The sequence below is a fragment of the Neopelma chrysocephalum genome, unplaced genomic scaffold, assembly GCF_003984885.1.
Source record: "Neopelma chrysocephalum unplaced genomic scaffold, ASM398488v2 Primary Assembly neopelma1_97065, whole genome shotgun sequence".
NCBI lineage: Eukaryota > Metazoa > Chordata > Aves > Passeriformes > Pipridae > Neopelma > Neopelma chrysocephalum.
The window spans coordinates 328477-346371 of record NW_020925707.1 but is presented as its reverse complement, the minus strand read 5'-3'; the positions used below and the strand labels follow the sequence as shown (position 1 = coordinate 346371).

The window sequence follows — 17895 nt, the reverse complement described above, 5'->3', positions numbered from 1 at the left end:
TATAAGGAAAAAGAGAAAATGGGTATTACTGATGATGTTCATTACACTGAACCATAATGCATTGATATTATGTGGTTTTTACTCTTTTGGGTTTTTTCATCTACAAATCTAGGCGAGGACTACAGTGTAGCCTCATCAGATGTTGTCTTACTAGAAGGGGAAACAAGTAAAGCTGTGCCAATTTATATAATTAATGATATCTATCCTGAAGTTGAGGAGTCATTTTATGTTCAACTGCTGAATCAAACAACAGGAGGAGCCTTGCTTGGATCTTTGACGAGGGCACTCATAACTATTGAGGCTTCTGATGACCCATTTGGATCCTTTGGTAAATGAGTGCATATTTTCTTTCTTCTGTTAACATTTTTACTGTGGGTTTATGGGTGGGCTGTTAATGCGTAACTGAATAAAAACATTTGGAAGGAGACGTCTGGAAGAAGACAGTAAAGGAAAAGATAGGATAAACTGAATTAAAACATGTAATTAAGAAGAAATGGTGCTTTAGTATGACAAAAAAGTATTATTTTATCAGTTGATATGGCAAGATTTTGGAATCTTCTAATGGAGATAAAGGGATTTTAGTGTACTTTTCTTGTTTTTTATGTATTCAAAGTGTTAAATTTCTGTGATGTTTAAGCCAAAATCTGCATTCTAATATCTGCTGCTTAAATACTTTGATATCTTTGTTTTACTAAATAATCAGCTAAAACAAATTTCAAAAATTCTGGAAAAAACCTGAAATTGAAAAATATGAAGAGAAATTAAATGACATTCTCTTATCTTCTGTAAAGTACTTTGGTTTTACTTCTGCCTGTTGTTAATAAAAAAAACTGCGTATACTTTCCAAAATAAGTTTCATTACACAGGTTTTGAGAAGAGTTTTGATGTCAAAATTTTTGATGTCAAAAATTTAATCATTACTGTAGAAATCTCTCTGTTTTGTTTGTTGTTTGGTGTATAGTATATTTTTCTCTGCCTTTTCCTTTGGCTCAGTCTTTTCTCCCTTCAGTACTCTACTTAATTCTTGGTCTAGTAGAAGGAAAAATTAAATAATTCCAGGTGGATAATTAATTAACTTAATTCCTAAAAGCTAAAAGTTTAATACAAGGAAGACTTTGAGTGCATTAAGAATAGCATTGCCAGTATGTTGAGGGAGGTGATCCTGCGCTTCTACTCAGCTGTACTGAGATCACATCTGGAGTGCTGTGTCCAGCTCTGGGCTCCTCAATACAAGTGAGACATGGAGCTCCTAGAACAATCCAGCAGAGGGCTATAGAGATGATTAAGGGACTGGAACATCTCTTACGAAGAAAGACTGACATTTGAATTGAGAGGGAACTCGTCAATGTCTATAAGTATCTGAAGGAAGGGTGTCAAGAGGATGGAGCCAGCCTTTTCTGTGGTGCCAAGCAACAGGACAAGAGGCAATGGACAGAAGCTAATGCACAGGAGGTTCCACCTGAACATGAGGAAGAATTTCTTTACTGTGCAGTAACCACACACTGGAACAGATTGCCTAGAGATGTTGTGGAATTTCCCTCACTGTGGACATCCAAGAACTGTCTGGATGCAATACTGTGCCATGTGCTCTAGGAGGATGCTGCTTGAGCAGGGATGTTGGACCAGATGACCCACTGTGGTCCCTTACAATCTGACCCAGTCTGTGATTGTGTGATTCTGTGACATCTACTTAATATATTCCATGTTAAATTGTTTTGATATATTTCTTCAGTAAGTGACATGAAAGCTCATAAGGAGTGTCCTTGCTGGGAATAACTACAAAATTATATTCTAAGAGCTTAGAACATTTCATGGTTAGACTCAAACAATTATTGTGTTGAAACAGACTTTTTGGATGAAGGCTTAGTTTTCATGATAATTTTCTCTGCAGATGAAAATACGAATATTGAAAGTTTGCTTTTAAATTTAAACCTGATTAAAAGTGATTTACCTGTGCAAGTAAATGCAATCAATGCAATGCAATGCAATAAAACCAAGTACTTAAGAGACTGATATATTTACTTTCAATTTCATTGTTAATGCACTCTGTGGCATACTTCAGTTTTTCAGAGTACCAAATTCACTGTGGAGGAGCCTGAATTTGGATCAGTAACCCTAAATCTGCCAATAATCCGCAATGCTGGAACACTGGGTAATGTTACTGTTCATTGGGCTGCTACCATTAATGGGCATCCTGCTGGTGAGGACTTGCGGTTTTCCAAGGGTAATATTACTTTTACCCCTGGGGAAGCCATTCAGATGTTGCTGTTGGAAATCTTGGCTGATGATGTTCCAGAATTAGAGGAAGTAAGTAAAGCGGTCTGTCTTTCTTGAATAGTATTAGAGCTTTAACTTGTTTAAGAAATGTGTGCAAATCAAAACAAGGAATATTCTTGCAAGAAGCTCAGATTTTACTTTGCTTGTGAGTATTTTTAGAAATAGCAAAAACTGCTCAGCTGCATTATTTGTTTTTCTCTTTTTTCTTTTTGAGATTGTCAACATAGAACTAACTCAGGCCTCCAATGGTGGTGCTATCGGGTTAGATAGCATGGCAAATATTGTGATTCCTGCCAATGATAATCCTTATGGCACAGTTTTCTTTCATCAATCCTCATATCGAATTCAGGAGCCACTAGAAAGAAATTTGCTTGCAAATATAACAGTCAGGAGAAGGTTTGTATAACAGTTACTGATTTTGTATCTCTTTTTTCTTATTTTACCAGTTTTTATTTTTTGGTATAATTTCAAATGTCATGGTCTTTTATAAGTGTTTGCAGCAATTTCTTGATCTGCCAGCTCAATTAATTTTTATGTCACATACATTGATTTTGAACTAGACGTCTGCTTATTGGAAATCTGCGTAAAGTACTTAAATGTAATACACATTTGTAGTGTAAACCCAGCGTACACAGTATACTTGAAGTTTCATTTTGCCTGTTTAACTGTCAAACCATTTAAAGGTGCAAAGCAGCCTGTTCCTGTGATGCCAGTTGGAGGGTAAAGGGCATCAACCTTTGTGTGGTGGAACAGAAGAAAAGAGGAACAGGTTTTTTGCATGTGATATGTCCTGAGGACACCTAGGAGGAATGATGACAATGGGACAGCACAGGCTTTTTCTTCCTTGCCAATCCTAAGAAGACTAAGTTAATTCCTCCAAACAAATGTTTGCAAACATGCACTTTTAATAGACTGCTACTCAAGCTATAAATAATCAAACTTACTCTCCAAAAAAAATGTTATTTACCAGTTATTCTGCTACTAGCTTCTAGGGAATCCACTTTAATTAGCTATTTGTAACTTTTCAGCAATTCAGAAAGGGTCCATTTGTTTTGTTCACTTTTATTCTTAACCGAGCAATATACAGAACATTAGACATGCTTCACCAGCTAATATAACATTTTTATTTTAATGTCTTTTAGTGGGGGAAGGTTTGGTCAGCTGCAAATATTTTACAGCACTTCTGAGACTGACGTCTTAGCTCTTGCCATTGAGCAAGGTGAGGATATCCTGGCCTATTATGAGCCTCCTGTACAAGGAATTCCCGACCAGCCATCCAAGACCAGAGTGAACGTGTCGGCAGCAAGTGACCCACTGTACGCCTGTGCAACTCAGTGCCTAAAAGAACAAGCATGTTCAGCCTTTACATTTTCCAGTGCATCTGAGATTCCTCTCTGCCTTTGGCTGACAGCAGAGATGAGCTCATTAACTAACACATCAGGATTATGGACCTACAAGAAAAACATCAGCAGTGCATGCACTCTGTTTAGCACACAGGCCATTGCTGGTAGTGATTATGAATCTGTCATAAGACAATGGGCCATCATGCAGGAAGGGGAAGAGTTTGCAAACCTCACAGTTACCATACTCCCTGACAGCCTGCCAGAGCTGGATGAAAAATTCACTATATCTCTTTTAAAAGTTCAACTAATGAACATCTCAACCAGCTTAAAAAATCAACCAACTATAGGACAGCCAAATACTTCCACTGTTATCATAATGATGAACGGGGATGCCTTTGGAGTGTTTAAGATCTACAGTGTAAGCCCCAATGCAACAGAGAAAGGTCTGTATATTGAAGTAGAAGAACGCCCTCAGACTGAGGTGCAGCTAATGATACACAGGACAGAAGGCAGCTTGGGACAGGTGACAGTGGAATGGCGTGTTGTTGGTGGAACTGCTACTCCAGACTTGGATTTTGTGGGTGTTGGTGAGATTCTGGTGTTTGCTGAAGGTGAGGCAAGGTTTTGCACTAGCTTCTGTTGTATCAAACCAAAGAAAAACAGAAAGAACGTAACAAACACACAAACTAAAAGAAAAAGAAGATGAAAAGTATAAATATTTAAGTATTTTAAAAGAAATATTGTGTATTATAGACATTACATTTTTACTAAATAAATAAGGAATAATATTGCTGGAAGTAGTTGCTATATCAAGGATAATGACAATGAGAATCGGACCTTACTGGTCTTTTGGCAATCTTCAGTCAGCACAGTATTTTTAATGATACATCTTTTTCGATTCCAAGATTATGTTGATTTTGTAACATAATGTAACAGGATATTTTAAAAAAATGCAAAGAGGATGAACAATTCTGTGGCAGGCATTACTTAAGCACCATGCAACATGACCAATATATTTTATATTTTCAAAGTCTGAGATGATTGAACAGTTGTTTTGAAAACAATTTACAGGAGTATAATAAAGATTCTTGTGTGCATTTAGCTTGCTAAGTCATCTGAATTCAAATGAGGGGTTGCCAAGAGTGATTCTGAAACTGACTAATGTAATTACATTAGTGTTTATAAGTTCAGTAAATCTATTTTCAAAATACTTTGAAAGACAATATAGCAAAAAATATATGTGTCTTGTAAACTGATATTGTCATAGTGATGAGAATGGGTTATGTAGACACACTAGTAATAGGATTGTGTTGCAACTTATATATAATGGATTATATGTATGATATGTAATCATACATATGTATGATTATACGTATATCAAATATGTAATTGATTGTGTTTGCTGTTTACATTACCATTCTTTGATATTCCAGAAGACAGGTAACTAACACAGTGACAGCTCACTTTAGTGCATTCTCTGGTCCAGTAAATGTATTCAAATTGAATGTACATACATTTGGATATCGTTCATCAGAGAATTTATGCACTTGGTAGTTTTTTTTTACAAGCACTATATTCCCCTTTTCTAATTTAAATATGAAATCCAGAGAACTTATAAAGCAAATAAAGAATTCTGTACATTCAGAAATTATGCCTACATTGTTAATTTCTACATAGTATATTTAATAATTTGTTAATCCCATTGCCTAATATACCTTTTCATCAGTAATCCAATCTTCATAATGACGTTCAGTAACTTCTAGACAGGTAAATAAATATTTTCCATATCCTTTTTTATATTATTTGAATATTTACCAGTAGAGGTAAATCTTTTTAAAATATGATTTTCATGTGAACACATAAATATGTATATGTTCTTCTCCTTGTAGGTGAAACAAAAAAGATGGTCACACTGACCATTTTAGATGATCCAGAGCCAGAGGATAATGAAAGCATCATAATCAGCCTGGTCCATACTGAAGGAGGAAGTAGGATTCTTCCCAGTTTTGACACTGTCATACTGATTATCCTGGCAAATGACAACGTGGCAGGAATCATTAGCTTCCAGACAGCAGGAAGGTCTGTTATTGGTTGTGAAGGTAGGTCCTGTGTGTTGAGCACACTCTGTTTAGCATGAACTTCCATCTCTGTGCTTTCTGTTGGTAATGACTCAGGGCTTTTATCACTGTTCAGAGCATGCCAGCAAGCAGAGAATAACCACATATTTGGCATACATTTTTTTTGATTTTTAGCTTTTGCAAGCATTACACTTACATGAAATCTATGAAAACATACCAGTTAGTAGTCTGAAGCAAATATCATCTATCACCGATTTAATATTAAATCATCTAGAAAATATTCCCACAGAAAGATTAGGATCAAATCTTCTGTCTTTCTGACTCAATAACCCACTGTTTAAAATTTCTCTTTATGCTTTTTTATGGTATCTCATGTAGCAGTGTGGTAATCTTGATGTCATTACTCAGTCATGGCTTTTGAGAAAGAACAATATTAATTGGATATCTAGTGTCTACTAGTGCTTTGAGAGAGCATGTTGCATGTTTGACCTGAGGATTTGTACAGTTCTGCATAGGGTAGTAGTAGTACTCAAAGTGATTGCTTTCGCCATCCTTTGCTGGAATCTCAGTGTATTGAAGTCTCACATTTTTCTGGCATGTAAACTGATGGGCAGGGAAACTAAACAAAACAGAAATTTGCTGTCCAGGAATGTGTGCATTGTATTTTCTGTTGGAAGAAAAATTCTGTCTCAAGAGAACATGGTCTGTTTTTTTTCCTGAAATGAAGTGTCTTAGTTTAAGACTAATGCTGGGGTGGAGACTCCAGCGAACGGCCACACTTTCACCAATACAGAGAGACAAAATGTGAGGAGATATAAATGAAAAATAACAATTTATTGACAAGAACTATAGCAACAAACAGAACAGTTCAAACCAACAACAGAGAGAGATCACCTCTAGTCTGCCCACTGCCTGTCCAACTGAAAACATGGTCGAAGATGGAGAGAGTTCTGGTTCCTTCCAGGTGGCATCTTTCCCCCAGCCCCTACCAAAAATGTTGGAAAAATGGAATAAAATACAAAACCTGCTTAAACCATGACACCATAGCATTTTATGTTTTATTTAGATATGGGTTGTGTTAATTCTCTGCTAGTCTGTGCCCATTTTTTGTCCTTTATTCCTCCACATTAGTGGTTCTGATTTGCCTGCCAAGCCAGCTGCAGTCTGGCAGGATAAGAGCCACTGTTAACGAGCACAAGGAATTACTAAAAACCATCTCATTCCCAAAGGTTACAATGACCTGGGATACTTTCAACTGGTTAAATATTATTCATAGCATGCTAGCAAATACTGGCTATCTGAAGCTGAAGTGCTGTCCTGGTTAGAACGGCTGGGACCAATTCATCACTGGATGGGTGTAATACAAAACTGTGTATTCTATGGCCCTCCATGCCATTTCCCAAAAACTGTTGTCAGTAGAGGCCTGCAAGGTGGGAAGATGTTCCTGTACCCTTCTATGGAATTCCCCGCTCTGATACCCTTTTATGGAATTCCCCGCTCTGATACCCTTTTATGGAGGAGGGACTGAGCATCCGCATGCCCTTTTATGGAATTCCCTACTCTGAGGGAGGGACTGAGCACTCCCGCCTGAACTGGAGAGTATATAACTGGGAGTTTTAGAACCTTGCCACCTCTCGTGGGATCCAGAGGAAGATTGCAGACCACTGCCTTCAACTAGACTGCAGACCACTGCCTTCAACTAGACTGCAGGCCACCGCCTTCAACCAGACTGGGACCACCACCCTCGACTGGACTGCAATCACCACTTCTGACCAGACTGCAGCAGCTCTCCCACCAGCAGGTTTATCCCCTCTCCCTTTGCTTTGGACTCGGGGGTGGGCCAAGGTACACCACTCTTGTTCATACCCCAGGGTGCTGGGTTTGTACATTTGGGTTTTGTGGGTTAAAACCAACTGTCTGTCTGTATAATTGTACTTATTGCATTATTTTAATAAATTGTTATTCTGACTTATAAATCTCTCTTTTGAATTGAGTTCATTTTCCCTTGCTGGTTAACTTTTAAACCAGCACAAGTGCTGTAGTGTGGAAATTACTTGATTTCTTCAGCTTGTGGAAAAAGAGTGCATTGCATTATAGCAACAAAGAACAACCAAACAAGTTCCCTTTGATAAAGAAAAAGAAATGACCTAAGGCCTTTATATAGTTTCAGTGCTTTTATTTCATTTTTGGTAACAATCTTTTTGTTATGAAAGCAAAAGTTATCAGACAGAAATTCAAATATTGTTACCTTTTATATTTATTATTGAAAGTTTCTACAAGCAAATCAGTATTCTTTTCAAGCTGTGTATATTATTTATCACCTTATTGAGGGCAAGGGTAGCATTTTAGTACAGGCAGAGCTTGCAACAGATGTGTGGCTATGACTGTATTTGGTGAAAACACAGTGCAGTAGCTTGAAATGGGGAACAAGAGGAGGACTGACGGAGATCTCCTCCTTCTTCATTGATAAATGCAGATATCTAAAGAAATAATTAAAATGGTGGAATATTAAAAAACTTAGAATAGTGAAATTAACTTAATAACACTCAATCTTCAAAATCTGATTAGTACTTGTATTATTATTTCTTACTGGGTAGGAATAGCAAAGATTTTGGTAAATCTGACTGAGAAACATGAGTCAGTAACTGACCACCTGTGGAAAAAATACTGTAATTACTTATAGATGCACATTGTCATTTGATACTGATTATTCCAGAAATTATAATAAATTATTATACAATATACATTACAAATTATGAAACATTAATTTTTTGCTTTTAAATACTTTAAAATTGTGGATTTTTTTTTTCTGGATGTTTTCTAACACTGATAACATTTTTAAGTTCAAACTCACATAAATGGAACTTGCAGGTAATTACAAGCATTTTTCTGATTGCACTGTGTAAAGTCACAAGACACTGCAGACATTAGGAACATGTATATTCCTTGCCAGTTAGTTGTAGTAGAAAACTATGTTATAGCTGAGTACACAGCATTTACTCTGTTGCGTAGTTCACAAACCAATACTGCTCTTCTTTTTGTGCATGTGTTGATGGCACTTACCCATCTGTACCAGGTTCCTTATATTTTGATAGTTCTTTCCAAGGGTGAACCAAAAACAGACAGTTTTTTCCAAGAGTGAACTAAAACCAGAGAAACCCAGGAGGGAAGAGTTTAGGTTTGTGGGGGTTTTGTTTCAGTGTTAAAAATGAATGTGTTATATATAACTACTGTGAAGCTCACTATTAAAAATATTAAGGTCTTTCAGAAAAAAAATATTTTAACTGTTACACATGTTTTTGACTTCTCATTTTAATAGTTGAATTGTAGGAGAGGAAACTCAAAATATTATATCTTATAATTTGTTTCTAGGAGAACAACTACAATTTCATATTGTACGAACTGCCCCGGGACTGGGAAATGTTACTGTTGAGTGGAAGATAGTTGGACATAATGTAAAACAAAATTTTGAAAACTATTCTGGAATACTCTTTTTTCCTGAGGTAAGTCCATAAGCAAATCTAGTGGCTACAAGAAAATATTGTAATTTGAAGTGAGCTAAGGAAACAAGTGTGCTTTTTTAGCAGTCTTTTTTTCTTTATGTGGTTATTTACTCACCCCTTTACTCCAGGAGTTCTAAACTGCAGGGAGCTTATAGTTTTAGATACTTTAAGTTTACATTTCTTAAAAGCATCGTTCAAAATACATATGATACTGTGGTATCACTTGCACTCTATAAACTAATGACTAACCATTTTATCAACAAAATAAATAGGGGACATTGAATACAACGTTGTATGTTCACTTGCTGGATGACTACATTCCTGAAGAAAAAGAAGAATACCGTATCATCCTGTACAACATCAAAACAGAAGGTAATGCACAACTACAGCCTGCTATATCATAAAATTGCCATTTAGTAGTGTAATATTTTCCTATGTATTAATCAATTTTGGAAACATAGGACTAAGCATACTGCAAATGTTGTAAACTGTGCAAATTTTGTTCACATTTTATTGAAACATCCTTGATATTTCTTTGTATATATGTGTATATATATATATAAATCCCACAGTGTCTTTGCATGTTTCCTTAACGGACTGTTAATTCAATGCTTATTTGCTTCCCTTTAACTGAGTATAAACTTGAGCATACTAATACGTTCTGGATACAAGTGCCCTGAAATAAGTGGGTATTTTTATCTTTGAAAACAATCTTTTCATGTCAAGCTGTCTTTCTGATCTGTCTCTGAATTCCAGGATGTCAGAATATTTTATTCTTCCATTCAGATTATAACGAGAAAAGCATGAAACTGCATCCCTTCTGAAATACCCTTTGTTAAACTGGAATTAATATCTAAAAACCAAATTAACGTGACATAGGTTGTGTTGCTGCTAGGTGCCTTGCCAACTTGCATTAATAATTTGTTTACTGTAGTAATCCTTCAGGATAAGTATCAATTAATGTAACTATTCATCAAGGCAACACTGTTAGTAATTTCTTAATGGAATGACTGAGAAGTTGAATATAATTTTAACTTGTGGAATGAATACCTAGGAAAACTTTCTCTTTCGTTTTACAATATAATTAATTTAGGAAAGTTAATATTTAGCACTGGCCCTTTTTCTCATGTCTTAATACAGTTTTGTAACTCTATACTTAGTGTGTATACAATTCTTGTGATTGAATATTCTTTTATTTGTTATAGAATGTAATTATGTATACATTCCACACCATCTGTAAACTTCAGTGAGCAGTCATGTGTTTGGCTTGATGTCATTTGCTCTGTTACTAGCTGTCATTTGGATGTAAGAGTAGCAGTATTATAAGACAAAACTTTAGTTGCATAATGCTGTATTAACTGTAGTCCATTGATTCTTTTGCAGGAGTTTCTTCTTCAGGTGCTGCCATTTTGGATAGTCAGGGATATGAAGCTGTTCTGACAGTAGAAGCTAGTGATGAACCATATGGAATATTGAATTTTGCTTCTCCATCCAGGGTAGTTTTACTTCCAGAGGAAAACAAAACAGTTCAGCTTTTTATTAACAGAGAATTTGGATCTCTAGGTTTGTATAACAACTCCAAAAGAAGTTAAGTTTTGTTTTTGAAATTATTAGACAAATGAAAGCTATGACAGGGAAGCTGGAAATTTTGAAAAATCTTGGATACAGTTGATATTTTCAGAACTTCTAGGTCCTTAGTGCAGGCTTGGAAACTAAGTTTTAGCTAAAACTGCATCTTTAGCCCTCAATTTCACAGCAAGGGGTCTGTTGTGGCATATAACACAGCTAATTGGCTATTAGGATTGTATCTTTATGTCTGACAAATCTATCTTGAAGTGTGGCTCCGTCCAGAAGAAATAAAAAGCATGAGAAGAGGAGCTTGAATGAAATGATCATTCCCACATCTTTGCCTCTAACCTTCCAGAAGTTGACAGCTTAGGAATGTCCCATGGAAAAAGTTGCATTCATGCCACTGAATTCAGTTCTCCTCTGAGACTTCTGTATTCTTTTTTAATTCAATTTTTCCTTTTAAAATCAATTTGAGTGGTACTAACTTCCAGAATTCAGTGATTGCTGTGTGCAGAAATATTTCCTTGTATTAGTTGCCTGAGGATTTTAAGTTACTTTAGGAGATAATGTGTAATCATTTTCTAATTACATTTTTAGACTATATTTAGACATCTTTGGTGATCTCTCCTAGTTTCTGTTATCTGTTTTGAAGTGAAGTGACCAGTTGAAACAAATATTCAAGATCTGGGCACACCACAGATTTGTAGAGGCATTTTAATGGTATTTTATGTTTTCCCATTTCTTTTTTAATATCAGTCAATATCTAAATTAACTTTCAAACACTACTCAGGAAACTAATACTTTATTCTAAGTATGTCTAGTAAATGTAAAATCTCTTAATTAAAGTTTATCATTATTTGTTAATTCTAAGATTCTTTTATACCTTTTGTTATATTTCATAAAGACTAGCTTTGAATTTCATGTGTCATTTTATCTCCAGGATCACTTTCTTTAAATTTGCAACTTAACTTACTCTGACAGATTAGTGAGATGTGGCTGTTTTATTAAAAAAAAATAAATTATGTCTAACTTTTCCCCTTAGTAAAATTTATCAGTGTGCCTCCTAGTTTTTATTCTTTACTGAAGTCTTTGTCAGTCTTTTTGGGAAGGAAACTAGATTTAGCACTGCCTTTAGAGCCTTTTTTAGATACCAGTTGCTCCTGAAATGTACTAATTCCCTTGGCACTGAAGCTGATATTAATAATACATTAGAAGTCCCAGGTGATACTTCAGTAATATAATATTTTCAGTCCACAGCACCTCAAAAGCCTGAATACATTTGGTCCTAATGCTTTCCAAGTCCTGTGTTGTTGGACAAATCATCAAAGGCTGGACTAAAAGCATGTTAAAAGCAATAACAAAATTCTATTGGCTCCAGATTACTCTTTTAATCCTTGTGGTTTGCAGTTGGGCTTTTCATTTTGTCAAGGAGCATTTGATTTCCTTTGTTTGTCTGTTCTGGTAAGCATTATGTAAGAATTGGTTTTTTTGGTCATATTTTAAACAGGTGCTATCAATGTTACATATGCCACAGTTCCAGGATTGGTCACCTTAAGCAATCAGACAGAGGGGACCTTGGCTGAACCAGGAGCTGATTATGTAGCTGTTTCTGACTCACTGATTTTGGAAGAAGGAGAAACATCAGCTGTCATAAGTGTTACTATTCTAGAGGTAAATTCTATACCCTCACACTCGGTACACAGAAAAGAGAAAATTGTGAAACCTGAAGCTTGCAACCTATGTATTACTTGAAGCTAGTTTTTATTGTAATTTAGAAAGCCTGTGTCTTAATGGTAATTTCACATAAGGATAAATAATAACAGAGAACAGTACTGCCTATAGTTAAATGAAATTAAACTCTCTCATTAAGACTTTATTATCTGATATTCAGACCAGTGTAATTCATTGCTTGCTACAGGCTGTTACCTTATCAATGGTTGAAACTTATGCCTTTAAAATTGGGCAGAAATTTATTCACATGTCTAGTTCAGTGTCAACACAGTTGTTTCCATTAAATAAAATGGTCTTACTTCATAATTCATTCAAGATAATACATTTTATATGAAAGTGTTGCGGGAAAATGTTGCCATAATGTAAGAGACTTCTAGTATGTTGCTTTTTGGCAACTTCTGTTACAGTTTCTTAGAGAAAATGAAAAGAAGATGTACTGGATTTGTGTTTTGTAGGACGATGTGCCAGAAGTGCAAGAATTCTTCTTGGTTAATTTGACTTCAGTGGAACTTATTATGAACCATTCGACTTCTTCCCTACCTAGGCTGGGTAAAACAACTTATACAGAATTATGTTTAACTTTATTTTTATATCAGTTGCAATCATATTATATTACTCTAGCGTATTCTCATTATTCCACTTACTTGCCAACTATGCTAATATGTGACCAGGTACTCTGCAAGAAACATTGTAGAATATCAAATATTATAATCCTTATTACACAACTTCTTACTTTTTAAAGCCCTGTAAAAACTATAAGGCAATTTTCACAGAGGAGTTAGTTAGTAATTAGCAGTTGGAGAGCACAGTTATCTCAGATGTTTCATTAGCAGTCAGTTAATGTGATTTTAATTTCCAATAATAATGGAAACAAATATGTCTAAAACAAATCCCTCATGTGGTTCCTGTGCTCACTCTTTCAAAAGCAGCTTTTTATTGCTCTTTATCAGATTTACTTTTAGGACTTATATTGTATGGTTTTTCTCCTCTTCCAGTGAACTTATTGTTTGCTTAATTAGATTCTCATTCTGCTTTTGAATTTGGTAGCAGAGCTGCCATAGGCTTTAAAGGCAGCTGAGTTATCCTGTGGTACTAGAGGCTAATTATGCTGATTATTTCTAACATCATCTATGACTCTTTTCCCTTTTCCTTTGCATGCGTGCTGTAGTGACAGAGTTAACTCGTTACAGACTGAAAGGTAATTTGCAAGACTGATTGCTGGTTTGTAGACACTGAGCTATGACTAGTCGAGTCTAAAATTTAAAAATGAAAAGGGTAACATTAAAGTACAAAGGATTTTCTGAACTAAATTGTTCTGTACATAGGATGATCAGATAATAGTTTTAATCCAGAAGGCAAAAACTTGTCCTTATTATAAAATGTCACAATGAATTCTGTTATCAGACTATTTTCTAATCTTGTTTTCTCTGTTGGTATATTTTCTTTGTCATAATTGAGGATTATCAGTTATCGTAATTGAGGATTTAGCTCCCTGTTGATGCAGTGCATTTGTTTAGGACATACAGCAACGCCATACTCCACAGAAAATATTTAATATAAGTCTAGGTGTCTAATATTAAAAAATGGGTGTCCTGCACATGATACTGGCATGTGCAATCAATTCTACGCATCTGGAATATATTGTATATGTTGTTCCTGTCATGGCCATGTGGTGTAGGTCTGGGGTGTCTGTGATATACAGTTAAACATATGGAACTTAAGTGACCTCTGTTTCTGATATGAGGCTTCACAGATATGGAGCAGAAACAGTAAACATAAAGACAACTATGTCTTCACCATGCTCCTCTTACTCCCATCTTCTAGAAAAGGTGGAAGAAAAGGCCTGACTCTTAATACAAAAAAGTCAAAGAATTAAGAAATGGGAAAATGTTCAACACTGGGCAACGATGAAAGAAAAACAAATAAACATTGAATAGAAGAAGGACTCTAAGCTGGAGTAGAGTGGCAGGGGGGCATCAGGGAAAGGGAAGCATGCCAGCCATGAAAGAAGAGGTCTGATGTTGAAAGTGAACTATTACAGATCTTGGGTGAACTGATCGGACTATAACACAACAAGGGAAAACACAGGTTAGGAGTGAAGATGAAGGATCTATATTCGCTGGCACTCTCTATGGATATATAAACTTCAGTAACATTTCTGATATGTAGAAGTGTTGCAGCTGTTGATGATGTTCATCATTACCTCATAGTGTGAGGTTTGAATTCGTGGCAGTGACCTTTTATTTCATTTTGTCTGATTTAATAGAGATCTTTCAAATGGATCTAAAAATAGTGTATTTACTCCAGATCCAGTGCAGTCAATTTGTTTTGTAGAAATTGTCATTCTTTCTTCATTTCTTTTTAAGTCTTATTAAAAGTAAATTGACGTAAATTGAGGTAATCATGTGATGCTGTTTGAACAAATTAAGGTATTATGTTCTCAGAAAAATCAAGTTCTGACTGTCAGGTCCTGGTCCCTGAAAGTGGTGGACATTTCTGGCATCTATCAATTTTTCAGTATTTTCACAGGGCAATACATGCAATCGTCTTTCAGAGTTACTGTGAAGATACATATGTTTTTATAAAGTAATAGAATATTACAGTGCATAAACTACCTATAAGGAAATTAATAATTCTATATTTGTAGCAGAATCTGAGGTGTGTGTCATTAAGGTTTATGATCAGGCACTGAAACATGAACAGGAGATGAAATACTAGATCATTTATTATTCTTTCTTACTCATTTTCCCTTCTGTACTCAGAATGGCACAGTCTGCAGAACATTAAATGTCATCATAATAAAAACACATAATGATGAATTGAGATTCCTTGACAAATCTTGCTTTTGGCATTTTCTAATTTTTCTGTGCTGTGGGGTCTTTTTCTAAATTTTCTTTAGTTTTTTTTCTATGCATTATCAAATGTAACAGTTGTAATTCAAGGCACTGTCTTGCAGTTCTAATTATAAGGTAGTAAAAATAGATTTTCTTTAAGGCTTTCCAAATTATCTTCCCCATGACCTTTTTCTCCTCCATATTTTAGAAACAGAAAATTACATATTTCTTCTACAAAATTAGTAGAGAAATAAAGAAATTCTTCTGTTGTGCTTGAAAATAATGAAAATGGACTTCATTGTTCTTCATATTTGTCCTTCTGTTTTCCATTTTAGATGTGGAAGGTTTAACTTCACAAATTATTATTGATGCTAATGATGGAGTAAGCGGAGTAGTTGAATGGGAAAGTACCAAGTAAGTCTTGTCTCTTTGAAGAACTCCCTGTGTCAGTTAATGATTGGAGTTGCTCAGTAATTTTAATTTTCAGTTAACAGTGGAACTTCTATTAACAATAGGGTCCCATATTTGAGATGGCAACACATCATTCAATTCAGTAGAACTGGAAAGTATAAGATAATTCCCATGCTGGAAACTAGCATTTACATTATGTTTACTCAGAAATCTTATGCTACCATGTAGTTCTTTTTGCTGCTGTTCTTTTGTATTGTGAACTTCCATCAGTCCTGCAGCCTCCATCCAGTGCTCCAGCCTCTGCATCCATGTAAGCATACACGCTGGCATCTTCCAGATCTTTTTCTCTGATTTCCAGGAGCTAGGAAGAAGGCATCTGTGACCATAGACAGGCTTAATCTGCCACTAATAAGCAGGAAAAAAAGGACAACATCCTATAGGGTTTTTACATAATTCCATTTACATAAGAAACAAAGATAAAAAGGTTGCATTCGACATTGGTAATAATGCTGCTACTGTAATGGTGCCTTTTTCTTATAAAGCAGAGGGGATGATTTGAAGTGAAAATATAACAGTTATCTACCATCTTATTCAGAAGAACGTGCTCAGTGAGCATTGTCTTGGTTTTCATTTTAGTTTTGAAGTTAATGAATCTCACGGGGATCTGACAATAATGGCATACCGAAACAAAGGATCTTATGGCAATGTGTCTGTATTTTTTTATGCCCAAAATCTGGAGGCACAGCTGGGTTTGGATTTTAATGTGACCTCAAGGGTAAGAATTCTGAATCTAGTAATTTTCATTCCTTCAAATTCCTCAAAAGAACGTCCTCTTGTTTATTCTGCAGAATGATCACTAGTACAGCTAGATTTTTCAGCATGTTTCAGTTGCTTTGATCATCTGAATAGAATGAGATAGAATTAGTCATCTTATTTTACTCTTTCTTTCTCTTTTAGTATTGAAGCATTTTTAAATATAAGACACATTGTAAACTTTCAAACATCTATTTCAAATACAATTTCCTTAGACAAGAGCATATAAGATTCCATGTAAGTTTTAATATTTTTTACAACAGAACTCTCAAAGCGAATTGCTCTTGCTTGTCCTCACTCTGCAGTATGCTGAACTATTTTGCTTCTATTTCGATCAATTTCTAAGGGACATAGAAAGTACAGCTCTTCTTGCCTCCTCTTTCCTTCCTAGCTAAGACAATTCTGCTTTGCCTTAGTTTAAAATTTCTCTGTATATTAACAGCTGTTGAGTGTTCAATGCTTTCTGTGCTTCAATGCTAGACTCTTTTTTTTGCTGATGGAGAAAGGAATAAGTCTGTTGTTGTTACGATTTTTGATGATGATATTCCTGAAGGTGTTGAAAAGTTCCAGTTAATTCTAACAAATCCCTCTCTGGGCCTGGAATTAGGGAAGAACACAACAGGTAAAACTTAGTTTTGATGTTCTCCTTCTTCAGAATTGTCATTTTAGTGACAGTGATTTCAATTTTGTTCTGAATATTTCAGAAAACACCATAGCCCTGCTGTGGTAGATTATTAGTCTCTTTTGGAAAATTCTTAAACATCCCTGTGAAATGTGTAAAATTAAAAAAATAATATGTAAAATAAGGAATCAAAAAGTGCAGAAGTTTTAGTCTAGATTCTTCCTTTCTAGAAATCTTTCTAGATAAAGCAAAATACTTACATACTCTCTTCAAGTAATATCAGCATTATACACTAAAGGAAGAGTGGATTCATGTATATATGTATTTATTTGTATATATGTACAATTATATTTTACTATATTAATTAAAGAATATTTCCATCATTTATTTCTCAAAAGCCACAGTTACTATATTTGCCAATGATGATGGACATGGAGTTTTGTCGTTCAATAACAGCGATCACTTCTTCCTAAGAGAGCAAACAGCTCTCCATCTGATGGAAAGCATTGCAGTATTAGATATTATTAGAGAACCTCCTCAGGGGATATTTGGAACCGTGACTGTTCAATATCTTGTAAGTGAAATTAATTCTTCAGAGCCATCAGTGGATTTGATGCCTTCTCAGGGATACATTGTGCTGGAAGAGGGAGTCAGATTCAAGGTAATATGATAGTTATTACCAAAGAAGTGAAGAAAGTTTTTTCAAAATTTTTG

At 35.2% G+C, this 17895-nt stretch overlaps 1 protein-coding gene across 2 annotated transcripts in view; it reads left to right on the top strand.

Moving 5' to 3' along the window:
* The window catches only part of ADGRV1 (adhesion G protein-coupled receptor V1), a 266144-nt gene that overhangs the window by 62342 nt on the left and 185907 nt on the right, over nt 1-17895 (top strand). For both annotated transcript variants that reach the window (XM_027671225.1, XM_027671226.1), the window contains 15 exons: nt 113-328; nt 2063-2307; nt 2492-2673; nt 3420-4231; nt 5510-5719; nt 9071-9201; nt 9474-9573; nt 10585-10764; nt 12278-12441; nt 12957-13050; nt 13670-13699; nt 15671-15749; nt 16383-16521; nt 17040-17181; nt 17580-17842. In XM_027671225.1, coding sequence (XP_027527026.1) covers nt 113-328; nt 2063-2307; nt 2492-2673; nt 3420-4231; nt 5510-5719; nt 9071-9201; nt 9474-9573; nt 10585-10764; nt 12278-12441; nt 12957-13050; nt 13670-13699; nt 15671-15749; nt 16383-16521; nt 17040-17181; nt 17580-17842 — 2987 coding nt within the window. The remainder of the gene's footprint in view (nt 1-112; nt 329-2062; nt 2308-2491; nt 2674-3419; nt 4232-5509; nt 5720-9070; nt 9202-9473; nt 9574-10584; nt 10765-12277; nt 12442-12956; nt 13051-13669; nt 13700-15670; nt 15750-16382; nt 16522-17039; nt 17182-17579; nt 17843-17895) is intronic.